This window comes from Uranotaenia lowii, unplaced genomic scaffold (genome assembly GCF_029784155.1).
Source record: "Uranotaenia lowii strain MFRU-FL unplaced genomic scaffold, ASM2978415v1 HiC_scaffold_24, whole genome shotgun sequence".
Lineage (NCBI taxonomy): Eukaryota > Metazoa > Arthropoda > Insecta > Diptera > Culicidae > Uranotaenia > Uranotaenia lowii.
Genome location: NW_026598135.1, coordinates 132,823 through 156,422, shown reverse-complemented (window position 1 = coordinate 156,422; position 23,600 = coordinate 132,823). Strand labels below are relative to the sequence as shown.

The following is a 23,600-nucleotide window of genomic DNA, read 5'->3' as shown; positions in this document are numbered from 1 at the left end:
ATAACATTCAAAACCAAAATGTATGACACAATAATGGCTCGCTTGATGGCTGAAAGGATTAAATAGCTTCAACTTTATGAAACATGCATTTGGGGTATCGAACAACTAAAGATCAACAAATAAAGAAAAAAATATGAGTTGTATTAAAGGAATATATGATGAATTTTTGAGGGATTTTCGATACATTTTTTTTTACCTACGAAGAAAAAACTTTGGAAAACCAGAAATAAAACGACTAACATTTGGACATTCAAAAAAAACTCGATTTATGCTACCATTTAGGCTAAAACTCTGTGGTTAATGTTTTTTAGTGACTTCAGATTAGCATTCTCTCATACTGATTTCTAGAGAAATCTCAAAATTTGTGCTACAGCTCTAGATACCTAGAGCTTAGAAGTGTAATTATGGTGATTCGAATGAGATCTTTTTTCCGAATTTGAGATTTGTTTCTTAAAAAAATTAGGTTTGCGGGTTATGATTTGAAGTTTTTTTTATGTAAAAAATCAAAAAAAAAAGTTTTTCCAAAATTGGCACACTCTATCAAAGCAGGATTCAGAAACAAAGTTTCAGTTCAATTATAATTTTTGTATGACTTCAATTCGGTCCAGGATCCGATATTTGTATACGGATCTTATCTTAAAAAATTGATCAAACTTTCCAACTAAAGGCTCATTTACACTTCACGTGAAAATGAACGTGAAAAAATCTTATTTTTTCAATAACTCAAAAACGTGACCATGTGTAACATGGTGGTATCGATGGGGAATGGTTGCAGGTTGAAATTCTAGCCGGACTTGTTCCTTAAAACTTTCTATGTAGAACTGTTTTATTTCATCATGGCGGGGGAATCCGCTTAAAAACAGTTCTATCAGTTTTTTAGGAAGGAGTCCTACTGGAATTTCACCTTTCAACAATTACTCATCGATTCCACTATGTCACTAAACCTAGTTTCGTGGCGTTGTTAAGTTATTGACAAAATAAGATTTTTCACGTTCTTTTTCACGAGAAGTTTAAATGGGACATAATGTAGAAGTATCTACTTCAAATCTTGATTCGGTTTTGAAACTTTAAATTTTTGAAATTTGGATTTTACATGTGGTTTCCAAATTCCGTTACATGAACTCTGAACTTGATTTCAAATTCTGAATTCTTAACTCTGACCCAGAATTTTAAGTGCTTGCTCGGAAGTTCTGAAGGTCAAATACTGGATTGAAATTTTGAATTTTGAATGTGGAATCTGGAATTCTGGACGAAATTCCAATTCAGGATTTTGATTTTGAGTGACGTGACGTCTTATCTGTTCTAAAATTCAAAAATCCCAAATCAAAAACCTCTATTTCCAATTTTAATTCTAAATTTTGCATTCATTTAGGTTTTTCGGCATTCTATTTAACGTTCAAATTTTTCCATCCATAGGTACTGTAAAGTTGATTGTGTGTCAACAAAGTATTTATTAATTTAGCTTAGCTTATTTGACTACACACATATTTATTGATTTGTTTATTAATTTATTTTTTTGCATAATTTTTTTTTCTACTGTTAAGGACTGTCCTGTAGAAATTTTTGTGAATTTCTATCCATGAAGCATGTAGGTATTAAATTATTAACAAAAGAATGTTTAGAATTTTTATGTAGTACACTCCTTATGTAGTTATTTTCTGTCTGACTTACTATGTGAGGGGTGTATTCGAAAAAAATGCAACGACATTCAGGGAAAAAAGATCGCATGTTGAGGCCACTTTTTTTGTACATATAGCCATTCATTGTGTCAATAGTGACTGACTGATTTGTGACTGATTTGCAACTTCCACAGATAATCAAACACCTGAAATGCGAGGCATAACATTTTTCAACGAGTCTTTAACGTGATTTTTCAAAATATCTTCCTATATGTATCAATATTTTGCGCACGATTTAACCACCGTATTTTGTTGCTTTTTACGGCGAGCAGCTTTTCTACCTTGCAGAAATGGAATCAGGCCTGTTTATAAGTCAGCTAGATGCACACATCAGAAAAAAAATCCTCATTCGATTTTTTTTATTAGCGTTTAATAAAACCTCCAATATTCCCTACCTTTCAGGAACCAATCATCTCTACTTCATGAATAGTGAAGATTAGAATGAGTTAGCTCACTGTTAGACCCTCTAGGTCTCCTTAAACGATCTACTATATGGTCGAATAGTTGACTTCCAACTGTTTTTGAGTCTCCCAATGAGACTTTTCTGATTTTTTCGCGATCCTGCCCAGAAAAATTATTCAATGACCTTCCGTATCGATATCTCAAAAATCAATTGACAGAACGTCACAAAAATTTACACATGTGAACATTACATTAGTAGATAGCTTCACTGAAAATTGCATGAATTTTCAATTATGCATGCAGAAGTTACTAACAAAATTAAGAGTAGCATTTTTTTTTTCGAATACATGTCCATCCGAGTAATTTGAGTAATTTTAGGTAGAGGAGAGTGGGGATACTTGATAACTTTTTCTTATTTTCACCATATCTTTTTGGAAAAATTAAGCAACTCGCATTTTTTTACATTTTCTGACAGCGTATAACTTCAAGTTTCTATGCTTCTAAAAATAGAAAGATACTTGAACCCGTAGATGAACTAGAAGCATTTTCGTGGGAGTAGAAAAAATTGCGATATTTTTGAAGTTAGGGGAGACTTGATCCTTTATTCAGGCAGCCCTAATCCATGGAAAAAATGAAACAATACCCTAAGATAGAATGTTAATTGACTATTTTGGTCATGTTTGTTCGCATTTCACAATCTATAATGGTCAGAAAAAAAAATTCTATTGCTCATTCTCCACCCTTATGACATTGCATACTTACGGGCGCAATTTTTTATAAACAAGAGAAAATCAATTATTTAAGCCCTTTTCTTCAGATAATTGATGGATGAATATTGGCTATTGGATAAATATTAGTAATCTCATAATCAGCAATGATCACGATCCATTGAGAAGAAGAATATACCGGGATCATTTGTACCCATATATTAGGGATCAATTGTACCCAAAATCAACATTTTAGAAAACTTTTTCTGAAAAAAGTTGGGAGTTTTCCATCGCTTTGAAAATATTGTATTTTGAAGTTCATTTAACACTCGAAAGATTGATGTATTGCAATAAATATTTTTGTTATAATATTTCCAGTTTAGGAACATTTTAAAATGGCGAGAAAAGATCTTCAAGTCACATTTTGTGAAATTTTTCAAACAAAGTTCAATAACTCAAAAACTAATTTTGTTAAAAAAATTTGAGCTTCAACCATTACTGTTTTTTTTTCATTTGGCACATTTTTCTAGAGCATTTGATTTTTGTACGACATTCCAGTTTGGAGATATAGCTTAGGAATCAAGTATCCCCAGGGATAAAGTATCCTCATTCTCCCCTAATGAATAAGGCCTGCCCCGACTCGATTGTATAACGGGAAAAAAACGCTGTAGAAATTAACCCATTGAATATTTTTTCATGAAAATTTGCTTTAAGGTTGTTTGAAATGTGTTGTTGATATTTTTTTAATTGTCGATTTTTTTTTAAAGTTGTTAAAAAGGAGTAAATCGAAGACAAACGATGCAAATTTATTTTGTACAAAATTCGGAGAAATCCTCAATTTTTTCTCGGAAAGTTTCAAAACAACTTGAAATTATGCAGTTAACGGCGAGTTTCGTTATTAAACGTTATTTTGAGTTCTAAGTATTGAAATGAAGTATAAATTCAGTCAAAATAGATGTTTAACTATAAGTTAGTGCTTATAAACACAAACGTGTGTTGGCAGTTTTAAGTGAAATTTCTGTACTTTGATCAGGGCACTATGGGATAGCTCTATATTAAATCGAAACCAAAAATATTTTTTAATAGTTTTTCAAATTTTTAATTGTATTGCAAGAAACTTAAATATGATTTTTCTAACTTCCAATACGCAATCTTTTCTTCTGGATGAAAATTTACAATTTACATTTACGGTTTACGGTTTTACAGTTTTGGCTTCAGCTGCGAAATAACTTAACCGATTTTAAAAAATAAAGTCAGTTTGAAATAGTCTTAATAGCTGGTATTTTTTTGTTAACTTTGTATAGTTTTGATGATCAGGGTTGCTAGAGATTTTTCGTTTTAAAATTCCAAAGTTTTTCCCGGTTTTCCCCCGGTTTATTCCCGGTTAAAAATGATGATTTTCTCGGTATTTATCATACTCGTTTTTGAATATAAAATCAAGATGAATTAAATAATTGTTAAAATGTCTAACATTTTTTTTTCTAATCTGTTAACCGGTATGAAATCATGACAAATACTTCAACGTCTTTCACCACGTTGTCTTTTTGCATCAAATTGACAGGTTATCTTAAATTTTTAGACAAATCCAACGTAATTGAAATAGTCATTGATTTGCTCCACAATTAGAACAATTTGTCAAATTTTCACTGTTTTTAGGTTCTTTTGACCCACTATGAATATTCCAGTTTATCTAAAAATTTTACAGAGTTAAAGAAAAAAATGTACAGTTTATATAAAAATAAGTAGAAAATACATCCAAGTATAATAGTAAATCATCTTGTCACCTAGAATGGGAATTTGCCTTACAAAACATAAAATCATCAGATTGTAGGGAAATTTTTTATTTTTTATTTTTATTTTATTTGGTTCATCTTTGGTTAGAATACCATACAGACTAACTTAAAACATACTACTTAATCCTAATTTAGTTATTTTCTTACTGCAGTTATATTTTTATACAAATCCAAAGACAGGTTATAGAAAAAATATACTTTCTTCATACAAAACAATAAATTCAGTAGTGCCCTAGTCATTTGAACTTAAGATTCGTGAAAATATTGAAAATTGTGAAAAACACAGGGCTAAACTAGAGACCTCAGATTTCGACAGGATTTTTACTATAAAACATATATTCCAGCTCAGCAAACTTTAAGTAAAAGTTCAACGTTGGAAGAATAAAAAAATCAAAACATTTGCGATATCGGCTTCGCTCCTCAGGCCAATTTAACGAAAAACAGAACAACGAAAACAACAACATTGCAAAAAATATCTTTTTAAGGCAAAAAAGATATTTCTTCATATTCATTTCAGAAAAATGTTACTCTGCTTTAAAAAGTCTAACGCTGCCAAAATATTTGGTTTCTGCATGAATTTAATGAGACGTGTTTATCGAATACGAAAACTAAAGCTGGTAGTCTTTAAATAGAAAACATTAAAAGATTTAGGTAACATATTAAGGACCGCGAAAAAATCTACGCCTAGAAACACCGAAATTCGACACTCTATATATCTATTTTAAGGAGCCACTAGAAAAATTTCTACAAACATAGTATCATTAAGTCACAAACGTTTTGTGTTTAGCTTTGTCGATTATAGTTTAATCATTAAATTTAGAACATTTGAAATGTAGCAGCACACTTGCTGAGAGCAAAAAAAAAAGAAATCTCGTATTTGGTCCGCAATGAGTTAGGAAAACTATTTAAACTTTGTTTGTTACTACTGAACGAAAATTAGTTTTATCTCATGTAAATGTACATCGAGATTGCCGAAAACTGCCTGAAACTCCGTAAAAAAATTACTAACAAGACAATTTTCCCAGTGATGTGCCGAAATTCCCGGTTTTTCCCGGTTTCCCGGTGATGAGATGAAATTCCAAAGTTTTTCCTGGTTTTCCCGGCTCGCTAGCAACCCTGGATGACGTCGAAAAAATTGAGATAAATATAAAATTCAGGGTGGCCAGCGAGTTTCCATTTGTAAAATCCCCGTTTTTTACCGGTTTTCCCGATTAAGATTTTATGATTTTCGCTGTTTTAAAATATGATTATCAGGTTTTTTGACCAAAAATGATGATATTTTTATGGAGGTTGAACGTGTAAGTGTAAGAGGGCTAAAAATTTTTCAGTAATAGGAAACAGCTAAAAATAAATAAAGTCACCTCAAAAATAATTCATTGTTTAATTTAAATAAAAAAAACCTTTGATTATAAGATCTTTGTGAAAATTAGCTTTTTAGAAAATTAGTTGACCTACAGATATATAAGGACTTTATGGATGCATTACTGAATTCTAATCTCTCTTCCAACGGTCTATTAACGTTCAATTTTTATTTTTTCATCAAATTTATGTGTTAAATTAGTTGGACTCTTTAAAATAACTCCCCAGTTTTGAATGTCTTAGTTGGACAGGAAGTTGGATAGGAAGTTCACGACCCATTTCAAATTCCCGGTTTTTTCCCGGTTTTCCCAGTTTGCTGGTCACCCTGATGAGTTATGAAACGATATCAGAAGAAAAAAGTTAAAATTTTGTGTTATAAAAAAATTCCCCTTTACCAGTCATTTCGATTGGTTACGGTTCGAAGAGGTATATTTAATCTGCTGGTCCTTCTAGTGTTAATATGCGAAAGATTTGTCTGAGAAAAGTTTTTTAAAAATACAAATCATTTTTGCTTTGCTTTGAAATCAAGTGGCAGTAGTTTTATCCTGTTTTTAATTTGGTAATACAGTTATTTGATACGATGTGATTTATTTTTAAATCCGAAATAGGTTTTTAATGTATTCTGTTGCTGTAAGGAATAAAATGTCCTAAATGAAACTATTAAAACAATTTTAAAAATTGGTATCAGGTTTGACAAACCATTTAAGGCATGCGAAATGCGTCTCATTTTTTTGTTATTTGATTAAACCTTGATATAACCTATAAACGCTTCAACGTTAATCCTACAAATTATCTAGCAAATTTTCTTATTTATTTCATCCTGTAAACTTAACGCTTTAAAATTCTAAAGAAAATGAAACAGCGTCCTAAACGAATTTTTTTGAACAAATTTTATAAAAATAATTATGAAAAATTTTTCAGAACCTTAAAGCACGATTTAAAATTTAGATGAAAAAATTTTTTTTTCTTGATTTTTATTGAGTAATTCTTTCGACCAAATTTATTATATTTATTAATATTGCCCGAATTTTTGGTCGACAATTTTGAAATAAAATTCTCGGATTTTGACAGGTTTATAGATAAAATAGCTCGGAGTACTCCGGTCTGGATACGTACTGAAAAAATTTTGGCAACTTTACTCATGAATGGTCAAAAAAATTCGGACTCAACAAAGTATGATGAAATGCATCCCAGTGAAATGCAAGCTACAGCGGTTTAAGTTTGTAAACCGATTTTTTCGACTTCGAGCCTTTAAGTGTTGAACAAGTAGATATGTTTGTTGTGTTGCAATTTAGTAAATAAATTTATCTGTTGTTTTTTTTTTTTCAACTAAAGCAGAATGTTCAAATCAGCTATCATTTCTTTAAAAGTATAATAAAAAAAAGTCTATCTTCAAAAGCCAAATAGGTAAAACAAATATTAAGAGTAACGCCCACTAAGCTATAAAAGGAAAAAAGATCTGCCGTTTGTTATATTCAAAACAGAAAAATCATACCTTCATCACGGTAGTCTGAATAAAACAACGTCTTACGAGAAAAAACACGCATTAACGCAAGTAAAACCGAAAAAAAGGAATGCTCTACTTAATGAGAGGAAAACAATGTAAAATTCTATACGCCATAATAGCACGTGGGGTGTAACAAAAGGAGGAACATACATTCAAAACTTCAAGCCAAATGGAAAAAAAACGAAAGAAAAAGGATGTACTCAAATACGAAACAAACAAGAAGACAGTAAACATGTAGGTTTCGTTCCATTGACACCAAGTGGCACTGCCTAAGTGAAAGTGAATTCACACATTGAGAAGCCGGAAATAAAAGCGGGTTGGGAAGGTTTCTGGTGCTAGCTATAGTTACGTGTGGGTGGGCTCTCTTTCTCTACACTTACGTCATCCTGATCACAAACTTTACTCTTTATCGATTGGGTTGGGAAGACGCCCATTGACAAAACTCTCACATCGGGCGAGTGGGCACCCTTTAGGGTTGAGAATTGTCATTTTTGGCGTTTACGATTCGAAAGAGTGTGATGAGTTTGTCAAATCCCATTGATGAACGATTTTACAAGTTACAATTGTTAGAGAAGAAATCCATCGAGAATCCAAAGCAGCATGAAATTACATAAATGGAATTGAATAGGGAGGAGATGGGTGATTTTTTACATCGATGAATGTTACTGTCGGTAGAATATTTGATTGAAAATCACATCTTATAAAAATAAAGATATTGTCAATACAATGGAAGTGGTTCTCATTCTTTCCTGGTAATAGTTATAATTTCCCCATAAAAATTAAAAGTGACATTCACTTTTTTATTGCCTTTTAATATTTTGAAGCAAATTAATAAATGTGTATTAGTTCCCTGTTTATTTTGATGAAAATGTAAAATGAAAAGAGACAAAAAGGTGTATAATTATATGTTTATTGTAGTTATTATTTATGAAAGAAAATTCTGACGGATGATAATTTGCAGTATACCAGTAACAATGAGGTAATAAGGATTAAAAAGTTAAAAAAAAAATTTCCATGTCATAATGAAATCCATACTATAGCCCCAGAATATTATTTTTTAAACTTCAAGGATATGATGACAACTGATGGTAGATGTCTGGTGATGAAAATTCGTTCGAATAATTATGCTGTTAGTGTAGGGGCACAAATCGACATCAAGTGTACACACTATACAAACAACGAGTATAAGTATAGTTCTTCGGTTAGATTAGATCGATAGGAACGAAGAAAAAAAAAATAACAAAATTAGAATATAACCCATACCGATGCTCGACTAGAATCCCGATCTTCCTTCACTCTCTAGAAGAAAAAAATCGCAATCAGAAAAGAAAGAGGTTTTCAGAAAATTACTCCGAAAGACACATCAAGAGCAACAACCCAACTTCAAACGATTCATTTATATTTTTTTTTGTTTCGCTTTGCTCTCGGTGAAAATGAAATTGAACGAAATGATACCATTAATCGCGAGCACTTCGCGAAGTTCTGCTCCTCCTCTGAAGTGAACAGGTGGTTCCGGGTAATGGAATGGCTTTTTTCCCGCAAGGAAATTGAGATTCCCCCTCCCACTTCCTCAGAAGAACAACTTTTCCAATAAAGCAATTTCTTGGAAGCAGCTCAACCGAAATGCCGGTCTCAGACCGACTTGACGATGTTGATGAAAAGTGTTTCAAATCTTTCTCCCCTTTCCCCCTTTCGTAGTTAAAAGCAGGACGAATTTACTCACCTCTCGGATGGTTAGCGTGTGTGACATCATTTGTACGTTGACTTGGGATTGACTCGTTGGTAAATTATCGCTAGAACGTGATCTTACCATCTGCTTCGAACCACTAAGAACTGACTTACTCTTCAGTACCATTTCAGTCTTAAGAAAAATCCTAGATATGTAGGTTGAACTGTTTGGAAGAGAAGAAGAAAAAAAATGTTGATTAAACAAAAGGATCAAAATTGGTTTTCCAGTATGAAAATTTATCAGCTGTAGTTTCCGTAGTTGACACAATTCGATATGAATAAATTTACTGAGGTTTATCGGTTAAAAAAAAAAGATATCTGAGCAGTTTTGAACATTTTTACCAATATACGTACTTGGTTATGATAAAAATAGAATGTGAACTCTCTGGAGCCACCATTTTTTATCCATATATCAGAGTGGCAAGTGGGTTTTCATTTTCAAATTCCCGGCTTTATGAGATTTTATGTTTCTCAAGGTTTTAGAATACACTGCTTAATACATTTTACAAGACTGAAGAAATAGATATTTTATGATATTTGTAAGTGAAAGTATGTGAAAACTGAAAATTTTCAGTGAATCAATTTTTTAATTAGAAAGTTCTTCACAACTGCAAAAATTTCGGTGAGACTTGTTGGATTTCGCACCGATAATAAATTATAATAAATGTTGAAACTTAAAAGGGCAGGAAAATCATTTCAATATCCCATTTGTTCAACGAAAATTGTCACTTTCGTCTTAGACAACAACTTATTCTTTGACACTTGTTTTTTACAAAAACTTCTTTATTTTTATAATTTAAACATTTAGGATGTCATCTTTGAATCTTGCAACATTTCAAAAGCACATTTGGTACCCACATCTAAGTTGACGTTCTAAATATCAAATTCTCTGGTAGATTTCAAAGTTCGATCAACTAATCAGAACCGAAACTTCCGTTTGTCAATAAAACAATTTTGGGGTTTAAAGGTTTTTACAATATTTTAAATTATAATGAGGAAAATATATTTTCCGAGACATTCAAGGTTAGATTTTCTAGTGAAAATAATTGAACAATATTTGAAATGCAATTTTTTTTGTCATTTTCAAACTGCGGGGAAAATTAATAAAATTTAAGGTACTTTATTGAAAAATTTAATGAATTCTTCGCAAAATCATATAAGATTTATTAAAAATGAATGCAAAAATAAAGATTTATTGTCATTATTTTCTCCATAACTCTAAAAGGAACGAAAAGCCCATAATGACGTCTTAAAATGAAAGCTGCAACATCAAATGAGCTGGAAAATGATATATTTTGATGAATATTTGATAATACAGGTGATACATCTATCACGATTTCTCATGTAGAAGTTTGCCAATATTTTAATTTAAAACCTGGTAAAATTTCAATGCAATTATTTGATTTCACTTGGAAAGTTATAAAGTTATAAAAATGCATTTGAAAACAAGTTCATCAATCTCAAAAATCTCAAAAAATAAAATTAATGGAAATCGCCAGAATGAGCCAAATTTTTTTTTTTGTAATAACTCTAATAAATAAGTTTATTCAGCTAAAAAGATAAGCATATTTTAACATTAATTACATAAATAGCATCACTATTGTTTTGTTTTGCTTCTGAATATGGATATATGTTTCGAACTTTATTTGAATAATTATTTCTGAATCATAGTACTGAGTATTGGTTACTTGATTATGGATTTAGATTACTAGTTTCTTAGTTTTGGTTAAATTTCTGTTCTGAAATGAGTATATTTAATCCAGATAATAAGTCTGAAATTGAAACCTCAAGCTTAGTTATATTTTAACACTTTGAAATTTTATTTGGAGTCCGATTTGAAAACTTGAAGTCTCAAGCTTATACCAGAATCTTTTTAAAAATTCATCTTAATTTTCAGACCAACTTCTGAGTGCATGATTAAAGTCTTAACACAGAGCACATTTGTATTCAGAATCTAAATTTGAAATATCATACTGAGCCTGATTTTTCAATCAAATTTTTCTATATCAACTCTGAATCTAAAATATGGATCCTGAAATTAGAATTTCAAATAATTTTGGCTATAATTTCTAACATTCGGTGGAAAAGCGAACATAGAAGAATGGAAACACGCATACTTTTCCCATTTCGTATTTTTAGCAAAGAAATACAATTAACGTCTATATCAAATTTTTAATGAAAATTTACTCGTGATTAACTTCAACTTCTTCTTTACGTAGGATTTATATAAAAAACTGATTTTCACTGAATAAGGTTTTTTCTCCCGTGGGGGGAGGAGGGGGCTATGAATCATTTTTTTCATATGCTGTCCCAGAGAACACATAATATTTTAAACATACAAAGACACTGTAAAGAGCTCGTTGTACATATTGCCTTCAAAGAACCATAATGTCTGATATCTTTAAACAATAATTAATTATCCATCAGTTTTATATTTTTAAAACGCAAAATAATCGTATTCATGAAATGTGTTGAAATTTTTAAAATGTTATGCGGATTAAAACTTATAATTAAAAATCATTTATTTATCATATGAAAAAATATTATAAAAAAATTCAGAAGCTTTTGCAAAAGTTCTTCTAAATGTGACAAAAGTTACCTGCAAAAACAATAATTCAAAATGGGAATTAAATGAATCATAAATCCGGAATAAGATAAGATTGAAAATCGCTAAATGAAATTCAAAATTCAACTTTAAGAGCAATTTATGGTAATAATAATATGAAAATGGCCATTTAGAAAATGATAGGCTAAACTCAGGGTAGCTTAAGAAAAAAGCAGAACAATTCAAGAAAAAAAGAGGAACAGTCGAAAAAAGCAAGAGATTTAAGAAACTTTTGAAAAAAGCTTAATTATATTGCCAAACTTATACCATCAGCCAAAGTTATTCATAGAATGAACATTGAGATTTTTTTTACGCGGGTTGGTTTTGCTTATTTCTTTTTTTTCATGACTGCTTTTTACACGGTTTTTGCCACAAGCACCCTTATTTTACACGGTTTTTGCAAATTAACATGTTATTTGAAAGAAATATTTCAAGTCCTACACGTAAACGGCGGATTTGACACCACCTGAAAAACCTTTGTAAAGTAACAAATAAATTTCAAATTTATTTGGAAAATTTGAAAACTCAAGAAAACTTCCATTATTGTGTACTTTGGATTTGGACAATTTAGTCGAAAAAGGTGGTGTATGATAAAATACATTTTAACAAAGATTCCGTCGAAAAATTAAGATCTATAATCATTTGGAAGCAACTTAAACAACATTTTCTTCATACCAAAGTTATTTACATTGCATTGGAACATGCTCCAAGAACGCTTAACTGAATCAGAACCATACAGTAAATTTAGAGTTTTTCAGTACTGTACATATAAACTATGAAAAATTGCTGCTTATTTTAGGAAAAATACGTATTTGAATATTTTTTTGTGTTGAACCAATGAACTAAAATCGAGGCTAAAGTCTATTTTTTCCATTGTAAGTCAGTAAATTTTGAAATGTTTTTCAAACGAAAAAGCGGGACGGCGGGACATTCAACAAAAAAGCGGAACATGTCCCGGATAGCATCCCTAGGATAATTAAAAAAAAAAAGGTTCATCAGAATCAAAAGTATGAAATTTGGGCTAAATCAGTTGGAAAAGTTAAAGTTAGAAATTCAAATCATTGGTTCAAATTGGAGTAAAAAATCAATAGAGGAACTCAGTTTCGCCAAATGATTCTATTTAGTCAACAGCATTTACCTTTTTTCAAAATTAAAAAGGGTGTTGAGTGTATAAATCAAGGCATATTTCAATAATAAACGACATACTAACATTAATTTTGCATTATTCATATTCATACTTATGCTTATAAAGTAAGGTTGCCAGATTGCCCGGTTTTATCCGGGTTTGCCCGAATATTTAATATAAAATTCGGAAACAGTCCAACCCGGCCAGACTGCTCGGATTTCATTGAAAAATGCCTGAATTTATTAGCTTTATTTGGCAAATCAACAAAAAAAACAAAGCAAATTGTTTTGTAATTTTTTTTATGCCTCCAAAACGAAAATCTTTGAGCAAGATTTATAAAAATTATCATGGAAGGTTTTTTTAAAGCCTTAACTGCAATTTAAAATCTGTCGATGAATTTTAATTAAAAAAATTCAATTTTTTTTTTTTTTAAGTAATTTGAGGGTTTTGGAAAAATTTGCCCGAATATTTCCCGAATTTTCGGTCGTCAATTTTGAAATCAAATGCCCGGATTTGGCCAGGTTTTTATATGAAATTGCCCGGACTTGTCTGGCTTGGATACGAGCTGAAAAAAATCTGGCAATCTTGTTATAAAGTGAGCATTCCAGATTGCCAGGTTTAATTAATTTAATTCCCAACAAAGCCCGAGAAAACTTACAATTTAAAAGGATCTTAAATGTTTTTCTTAGCTTTTTTCACTTTTCCAAATTTCTGCAAATTTTCTTTCAAAATCTGATGTTTTCTGTATTTCTTTGAATTTTGACAAATCTGAGAAAAAGTTAATCTATGGGGGATAGATAGCCGTTACATTTTTTTAATGGAGAGAAAATACTTACTCAATAGAACATAATGCTTGAAACCCCTGAAATATTTTCTTTATTCAAAAAATAAGAGAATCTCTCGGTTTTTATCGGACATGCCCGGATTTTGAAAGTGAAGTGGACATATAAAGCAAACTAAAGTCAAAATTAAGTTAAATTTTTCTGTGTTTTTTTAAATCCGATTTTTTTTTGAGTTTGAAAAGAGATTTGAATGCTGCTGATGTGTTTTGATTGATGAAAAAATTCTCTTTCCTAGTTTGGTTTAACTTAATTAATGTGAATGTGAACTTTCCTCGGGAGCCCACCAAATATATAAAAAAAACTTTCCGTTTGAACTCTCTGGAGCCAATTTTACAGTACCGTTCATAATTGTATAGAAATTGGAAGCCCGTGCAATGTCATTTCAACTTTGAACTTACATAACTTTTTACTTTGATGATATTTTTTGGTCAAACCTTCTGCGTAAGAAAGATCAACTATCACATTATTTTATCACGAAATTTGATCTTTCTTAAGTTTACGGGCATGAGATACAATAATTCTACGAAAATCGGACTTTTACCACTTAAATTTTAATATCTAAGAAACAACGCTACACTCTTTAATGATATTTTGTTGAGTGATTGTTGAAATATAAAGTTAGTATGTCTGGAGTTTTTGAAAAGTTTTATCGATGGGATCTATAAAATTTAAAAGAAACTACTAAGTTGAAGGTGATTCTGTAAAAGCAACTTTGAATGATCGATCTTCTGATTTATTAATAACATAACAACATTTTTATCACGTAAACTTTGGGATTGCGATGAATGAAATCAAACAAGTTGTCTAGATCCCTAAAATAGCATGATTTACTCGACCTTACAAACGCTGCAACGAAGTGGGTTTTCATTCCTCCACATAATAGAATGTTCCTTGGAACAACTAAACGGTGATACGGCCAAAATTGTGTCAAGGGAAAACCCGTGTAAATCGGTGAAATCGTTTATTTAAAAAATCAAATTAAATTTCTTTTTCAAGTTTAATTAGTATAAAATTTAGGAAAAATATTCAGTTAGGCTTCCGCTTTTCCAAATCCGAATTGCCGGGCCTTACGCTTAACCCCTGCCATCATATTTTGTACAGCCACCTTGTCTACCTTCTTCGCCGCAGAAAGCCAGTTTTCCTTGAACTGCTGCTCGTCCTTAGCAGTTTTTTGGTCTTCTTTAGGTGCCGCTTGACAATAGCCCAGTATTTCTCATTTGGGCGGAGCTCTGGCGTGTTGGGAGGGTTCTTGTCCTTGGGAACCACCTGCACGTTGTTGGCGGCGTACCACTCTATGGCCTTTTTACCGTTAATGGCAAGATGCCAAATCCGGCCAAAACAGTACGGAACAACCGTGTTTCTTCAGGAAAGGCAGCAGACGTTTATTCAAACACTCTTTCACGTGAATTTCTTGGTTGACAGTCACGGAAGCTATGAAAATGCTGCTTTTTAAGCCACAGGTACAGATGGCTTGCCAAACCAGATATTTCTTCGTGAACTTTGACAGTTTCATGTGCTTGAAAATATCTGCTACCTTTCCCCTTCCTTTTGCCGTATAAAACTCCTGTCCCGGAAGCTGCTTGTAGTCGGCTTTGACGTAGGTTTCGTCGTCCGTTACCACGCAGTCAAACTTCGCCAGCATCGTCGTGTACAGCCTCCGGGATCGCGCTTTGGCCGTCGTATTTTGTTTATCATCGCGATTTGGAGTCACTACCTTCTTGTAAGTTGATAGTCCGGCTCGTTTTTTGGCTCGATGCACACTTGTAGACGATAAACCCAGCTTAGTTGCGGCATCTCGGAGAGAGAGGTTAGGGTTTCGCTTGAAACTACCGGCAACTCTCTTTGTCGTCTCAGCGGCTTTCGGTTTTCGATTTCCCCCCGATCCAGACTTCCTGGCTGTCGACAAACGTTCCCCAAACACTTTAATTACATTTGTAACGGTTGATTTGGTAACTTTTAGCGATTTTTCCAGCTTTGCGTGCGAGTAGCTCGGATTTTCGCGATGCGCTGCTCTTCTTCCTTGGACGGCATGTTGACAACTGAAGAGTGAATTCCAAAATCAAAATAGGAGCAACATGCTACACACACACCTTCAAAATGAGGGGTGTTCAGGTTTTTTAAATGAAAAATTGAAAGAAATACGTCAAGTTGATATTGACCAAATTTTGACCGTATCATCCTTTAATGCGTTATACATGTGAAGGCAGTAATATAATCGAGTATTCGAAGCCGGATTAACGTTAAACGACGAAGCTATTTTGACCCTGCTGTTCCATGGTGAAGGCATTGTGAATTTATGGCTAGTGACGTACCCTCCATTAGAGGCTGAAGCGAACAGGGCACTTAAACAATTTTTGCTATGTTGTTCTAGCGGCCAGAATCAACCTGGTAGAGAAACGGTAGATGGAAAGAATTCCTGGAACCAAATTTGGACGGACGTCTTGGAAAGGCTTTGAATCAATCTCATAGCGGTCAATAAAGTTCTAGAATTAAAGTGGCTCCAGAAAGTAAAACAGGATTTACTTGCAGTGTTACCCTGAAGAGGCTTTTTTAAATCGATGATGGGTCCGACTTTGACAAATAGAGACACCTTTTCTATTTGTAAAAAAAAAATTTCCTTGAAATAATTCTTCTAGTTTCACTTTCCATCATCTCCTAAGCATGAATAAGTCTAAAATGCTTGACAGCCGCATAATCATTTACTTTTCTTCTACGAAACTGCCGTCACGGGTAAATGTCACCAGGAGTTAAATTAAAATTAAAATGTCTCAAAACCTACCTAAGTGCTCTTATACTAAAAGCCGTCCGCAGCAGCTTGGTCGGCGAAACGGGGATATTTTTGCAGAACCGGGGCAGCGCATTGTCGATGTCGTTCTTGATCGTGTCCGGGTCCCAGTCGCTGTTGGTGGCGGTGGCATGCTTGTGGAACAGGATCAGTATCGCCAGTGACACCCGGTACAGCACCTTGATGCCCTCGTGGAAGAAACAGTCCATCACCCGCACCAGGTGGGGAAAGGGAAGCCCGCCCATGATCCACCAGCACCAGTCCATGAAGATCCGTTCCGACTTCTGGCCCGGGCATAATCTCGTTAAATACAGCACTGCGGATTTCTGCCGGAGGAAAAAAAATCGTCAATCGAGTGTCAATGGAGTGATCGATGGGCATTATACTGACCGCATGTTTTTTGGCTATTTGCATCACAGTCTTCCAGGTGACTTCATACAGCAGCTTTGTCTGCGTTATGAATACTTTATCCTTCGGGGCTACCAAGCTCGCCATGCAGTGGTAGCATTCTTCTTCTGCAAAGAAACAAAGGAGAAAGAAAACATGATTGATATGACGTTATTTTATTTATTATAAACCTCGTTCAGGCAAAAAGTTGATGAACAATCACCAGGATTATGCTCAAAAAAATTTCAGATCAATTTATTGAGTAGCGTGAAGAATACAATTTTTTTAAAGATTGAGAGGAACCAAAACTATCATTCTAAATCGACTAAATCGGATGAAAGCGCAGAGATGTTTGTTTTTTCACCGAATATTTCTATGGTTTTCTTTGTCTATCATAGAAAAAAATATGAAGGAGAACATCAATTTTTAGTCTGTCGGGTTAATTTTAGGTTTACAAACTGCGTCCTTAAAAAACCCTGAATGAAACTTTTTTATAAACTGCTCGAGTGAGTTTTCATAACGTCGTATGAAACAACTTCAGAATTCACAGAAAACTGCTGCAAAAGTTATCACAACAACTTTAAAGTTTGTATTTCACATATAGAATATGTTTTCCAGGCTACAAATATTCTAAATGAAAAGGAGTTGCGACAAATTTATGTCAGTTTCTGATTTTTTTTTCGTAACAAATCTCTTTGTTTACATTTTGTTTCATTCGACGTAATGAAAGCTCACGCGAGATTTTATGAATCCAAATAGAATAAAAAGGGAAAAGGAAAGCAAAAATGTTCGAAGTCTCTGAGTACTTCCCATTTCTGGTCCTTTTTGAAGATAAAGCCATTGCATGTTTTCGTCAGAAAGCATTATCTAAAAATAAAACAAGAATGGCAAAGCTAAGTAAGAAATACGTCTGAAGCACCCTCAAGGGATTGGCATCCCTCATCGATCCATGTACCTCAAAGAAAGAAACGAGAGGGAAAAAACTGCCTTTGCTGCGTGCAACAAGAGAGAGCCTATTTTCGGATGATTACCCCGGGTAGGCCATTGCGAACATTTAGCAAATTGTAGCAAACAGTAATTAATATACACCGACCGTAGACGAAGACGGGCGATGATTTGCATATCAAACCATACCCCACACCGATAATGATGATGCTCGGAAAGAACGAAGGAAAACAGAAAACTGCCACCCACATTGTTTATTTTCTAGTGCTGCTGGTATTAGTTCGATGGATAATATTGGTAGTGGAGGAGGTGTGTCTAAATATCTGCTGTAAATAAATGCTGTCGTCGTCGTCGTCGTCGTATAGTTTTGCGACGCCATGATGTCGTCATTAGCTTTTGCTGGCACGCGATTATTGTCGCGACAATCATTGTGGAGGGCTGACTTGCCAAGTGAGTATGTGGGTGCTCTGGATTTTACAGAAGTCGATGGCATTATTCGCAAGATCGTAGCCGGTGCTTGCTATATTGAAGGATTCAAAGATTTTACGAGCATTCAGTCACGTATCGGAATATAGCAGGACTGGAATGTCATACCACAATGTTAATGTAATATTGGTTCTGAAGCAAGCTCTACTTAGTAATGCATCAGAGAATGGTTGTCGAATGGAAAAGAGACGTAAAGAACAGAATTTAAGGTCAATAAATCTCAACTTAAAATAACTTTCCACCAAATGACATTTAGATATTCTTAAAATTTCTATTTATCATAAGTTATTCTGGGTTGTTTTGATACATCGAAAACCATTGTATCGAATAAGAAAAAAAAACAGATGGAAAACGTTAACTATGTGACTTGGAACCAGTCCAAAATAAAATTAACAATGATTTATTGCCGTACGGCAGGCATGTATCTAGACAAAACTGTGTTTATCTTGATTAATCATAGGAAATCTAATTCGGTTTAGCATCGTGTTACCTGGTTTCTCCTAAAATTTTCATTTCCTAGAAAAACAAAAACATGTTTTGCTCACTAATGTGTGCTTGTGGAATCCCTATTTATGGAAATCTAGCTAACTGCCTCTATAAGATGATTACCTCTACTAATTTTGAATTTAGACTTTTTCAGAGTTGTAAAACAAAACAGTTGTAATTTTCGCATTTGACTGTAAAACGATCATTTTTATCAAAACCTACTAATTTCTGCCTCTAGCATAGAATCTAAGCCTAATTCATTATAAAACAAAGTTTTGTTGAATTCCAACCTACAAATTTCACAATCCTGAATCCAAACTTCTTTCATTATATCAAGTTTGAATCCGATGCAATATTTGAAACTTTTTCAGAATAAATCGTTGTCGAGGTATAAAAATAAATTGTCTGGCTGTTCTCTTTAAACTTGAAAATTAGTGAACCGATTTGCATGAAACTTTGGCAGGTGGCTTTTCGAGCAAAGGAAGGTTCCTAAAATTGAGACCCCTCTTTCTACAGTAAGAGAGTCTCTCAAAGGATTATGGGCCCCCCTATTACATAAAATGAGTCGAGTAACTCGACTCGACTCCAGTCACTGTCGAGTCGAGCGAAATATCGTATTATGGAAGTCGAGTGAAACTGATCGAATTATATTGAGCGCTCGAATGGCGGCTGTCATATTGAAATTTTTCAAACCGTCTTAGAAATGCTTCCCCATGCAAAATATCTAGCTTTCCACTGATTTTCCTGTCATTTCTGAAAGATTTCGTTAATGTTTACTGTTTTTATTATGGCCTGTAAGAGTCTATTTTACAAACGGTAAACAAAAAGGTGCAAAATTTCCAATATTGTTCCCGTAAACAAACCCGGAATAAAACAAACATGGCTCGGTTAATCGTGACAGCTTAGTCACGAACTTGCAAGCAGTCGACTCAGTCTAGCTACTCGACTGAAGTTCTATTCGACTCGACTACTGTAATACCAAAATGGCACACTCAAGTAAAAAGACTCGTAACTCGTCTTATGTAATAGGGTCTATTTTTTGCATAGATCGGAAACTTATCAAGCAAAGAAAACTAAATTCGGAATGGAATGCAAGAAATGAAATTTGATTACTACACCTACAAATAAGACTCTATTCCAAAAATGAACTTGAATGAATGAATGAAGGTGGAATTATCGGTATAAGATTCTATGCCGTTCCGGCATTAACAAGCTTTCTAATAACTGGCATTGTCCTCCCAGCACAACCGCATTGCATATCTCTGAAAAAAAACAAATAAAACATATCCCATATCCGATCACAAGAAAAAGCAGGATGGAAACAATCACCCAGCAAGGATATTGTCGAACGATGTACCGAGCGCTGTGTGTTTATGTAAACCGGGATAGGAATAAAAACGTTCTTTGTTTCCAACCGACGCACGTGGTTCAAATCCCCAAAAAGCCGGAAAAAAGTCAATTTTTCAAGTCAGCGACAACCAATTTTTTATGTTGGAATTGAATCATCAATATTCTAGGAACGTTATGATGTATTTAGACATTTTCTAGGGCCTTTTGTACACCTTCTATGAAACACACACGAACGACAACTTTAACACAAGAATTAAAAATTGGATTTTTTATTCTCAGGCCAAAACAACTTAAAAAAGCATATAAATCTTTAAAAATTTATAAATGTTTATATCGAAGTGATATATTATAACCTTATTCACAGTTTGAAGATAAAAAACGTCCTTAATGTCATGAACTAATATAGTTTCATTTGATTGAAAACCCAAAATTAGATGATAAAAAAATTTCTATTTACTCTATTTATTTTTCGGAAGCAAAAATAAAGCTTGCGCTGTCGATCGCCGTAGTAAATTATACACCGTTGGATAGGTGAAAGCCTCATCAAAAACATATCTTAAAATCAGCTGCTAGTTTTTGCTATATTTTGAATACGAAGTCATTGAGTGGAACGCTGCTTGGTTTAAAAATGCAAATTTTAAAATATTTATACAGAATAAACCAAGCATTGTTTGCTTCAATACATATGCAAATTCACCTTAAAACATCAGTTTTAATATTCATCCAACTAATATACAGGAATTAAGGGGCCCATACTTACTTTTGACATAAATATTCATAACTAATTGAAAAATATTCAATTTTGTAGTATAAAGCTCAAACCCCGTTTCAGAAATTATTGAAAAAATAGCAAATTTTTAAAAAAATTCTAATTTATTATTTTTTTCAACTTTCCGCCAATAATCTTTAACAAAAAAGCTTTTTAATAGTTTTTCCCACTTTTTTTTTATTTTGAACCACTTTGCGACGGCAAAAATCCATTATGGTAATCGGCGGGGGCAGAAGTACTATGACAATAAACCTTCGTTTGCTAACCGACTAAGATGGTGCACTGGGTAAGATGCCGGACTGGCAAGTCGAGATGAGATGTTGCAGTAAATTCAATTCTCACTATATATTTTTCTGTTGGGATGAATTATCCAATAGGATAAAAATCCTATGAAATGTTTTTCTGGTTTCGCTTGAATGTAGTGGTGTTACTTGGGAGCTTGAGTCTTTATGCCAGTAGTGCTTTTCCAAATATATAGCCTTTGGTACAGTAGGGGAGAATGGGGATACATTATCCCATTTTCTTATTTTCATCATATCTTTTTGTAAAAAAAAAAAATGCAGATAACCGTCTTTTGCATTTTCTGACAGTGTGTAATTTCAAGTTAAATTGCTGCAAAAGTTAGATCGGTACATGAACCCGTAGATGAACTAGAAGTGATTTCGTGGAATTTTAAAAATTGTGAAAATTTGAAGGTTAAAGGAGACCTGATTATTTTATCAGGGTGCCCTAAACTTTGCCAACAATCATGCAAAATCTAAAGATAAAAGTTTCATCGACTTTTTTGGACATATAAGTATTCATTTTACAGTTTATAAGTGTAAGACAAAAGAATACTTAGAGTTTGTCTACTACCCTATCGTCATTGCTTAATTAAAGGCACATTTTTTAACTTTTAGATCAGGCAAGTCAAACTGGGGGTTCGCGGGCCGCATGCGGTCCGCGGGCTTAGTCAATGCGGCCCGCGTGGCCCCGTCTTAAATTATTACAAAATTTTCTACTTCACAGAAGTACGCTGGCTTTCCTGCCACAAAATATTAAAAAGATTTTTTTTGTTACGAGAGGAAATAATATTATTTTTGGAAATGAAAGATTTTTAATGCGTGTGCGGGCCGCATTAAAAATCTTTCATTTCAAATAATATTATTTCCGAGTTTGACATGCCTGTTTTAGATAATACCACTTTTTTTCAGTCCTTTTTCTTAGGAAATTATTGGATAAATATTAGGAATTGGATAAATACTAAAATAATCGTGCTTATCAATGAACAACATGAGTTCAGTTTAAAAATAAATATTTTTGGACTTGAGGTATCAAGTGACATACATAACATACTTTTGGAAAACTTTTTATAAAAAAAAATAGAGGATTTATTGCTTTGAAAATATCCCATGAAAAAGTTCATATTATACTCTAACGATTAACATACTAGAATACCTAAATGTTTTTTATTATAATTTTTTCGTGTGGGAAACATTTTAAGTGATAAAAAAAGATCTTTAAGTCACATTTTGTTAGATTTTTCAAAAAATGTACAATAACTCAAAAATAAATTTTTTATTTATTTTTTTAGATAACAGGTTCGCTGTTTTGCTCTATTTGATAAATTTTGCAGGAACAATTGATCTATGTAAGACATTCCAGTTTCGAGAGATAGCTAAGGAATAAATATCCCCAGGGATCAAGTATCTTCATTCTACCCTACACTTTTCAGTGCATTTTGTCACAGAGATTTGCTAAACAGGCATTCGATTTTTGCAACCTCTTTTCTGGGTGTTGAAATGTTTCTATGAGTATTTCAGGGTGATTTTTGCAACCTTTTCTCTGGGTTTAGAAATGTTTCTATGAATATTTCAGGGTGACCAGCGAGTTTTCATTTTCAAAATACCGATTTTTTCTCTGTTGACCTTTGAGCTTTTATGATTTCAGGGTGTCGACTCATATCTGGTAATAAAATTCCCTGATTTTCCAGTCGTTTTTCCAGAAAATTCCAGGTTTGAAAAATAACCTGAGGAAGCAACTTAAAGTTATAAAAAATATATTTCCCCCGAAAATAAATGCACAGAAAGCTTTGAGTCGAGAATACTAATTTATTACGATAATTTTAATGGAAGTATTATTTGTGATATTAAACATTTTAAGATAAGTCAGCCTGTTCCGATCCACTTGTAGAAATTCTTATGATTTCAGCATTACAATTTTCTCTAGCAAGCTATGAGCCTTCTTCTGTGCGTCTTCCAAAATTTTCCTCCGTTTCACTTCAAGCGATTTTGCTTCCGCTTCTCGATGACGCTTCATCAGCTTTGTTTGATCTGATTCAAGAGCTTCCTTTTTGCGGCGATCTATGTCTTCCAAATACAGAGCATGTGAATTTCGAACTCTCTGAATAAGTTTGTTGGAAATTTGGACTGATTTTATTCCTCCAGCATAAAAACAGCATCATAGATATGTCGTTTAGCCACCACTGATTCTTCACGCATATTTTCGAAGAGACTTTCGGAATTTACTGAAAAAACTACGTTCAACATTCGCGTTGCCATGTGAAAGACAGCAGATCATTTTGACGATGTTGAAGAATTCTGGACACTTGGCATTTGCTAGCATTCCACTCCAAAAATGATCCAGTCTTTCTTTGCTACGGGTC

General features: G+C 33.1%; 1 protein-coding gene across 6 annotated transcripts in view; it reads right to left on the bottom strand.

Moving 5' to 3' along the window:
* LOC129759672 (GTPase-activating protein skywalker-like) overlaps nucleotides 1–23,600 on the bottom strand; it is a 150,365-nt gene that overhangs the window by 7,723 nt on the left and 119,042 nt on the right. For 4 of the 6 annotated variants that reach the window (XR_008740212.1, XM_055757183.1, XM_055757181.1 and 1 more), the window contains 4 exons: nucleotides 16,924–17,048; nucleotides 16,528–16,859; nucleotides 9,171–9,339; nucleotides 7,828–7,914 (listed from right to left, as the gene is read on the bottom strand). Coding sequence is in view for 5 of the 6 variants with exons in the window: in XM_055757183.1 (XP_055613158.1) it covers nucleotides 7,828–7,914; nucleotides 9,171–9,339; nucleotides 16,528–16,859; nucleotides 16,924–17,048 (713 nt within the window). In the remaining variant the exon portion in view is untranslated. Of the gene's footprint in view, nucleotides 1–7,827; nucleotides 7,915–8,710; nucleotides 8,747–9,170; nucleotides 9,340–16,527; nucleotides 16,860–16,923; nucleotides 17,049–23,600 lie in introns of all 6 variants that reach the window. The other 2 variants (XM_055757184.1, XM_055757185.1) reach the window with 2 other exon arrangements.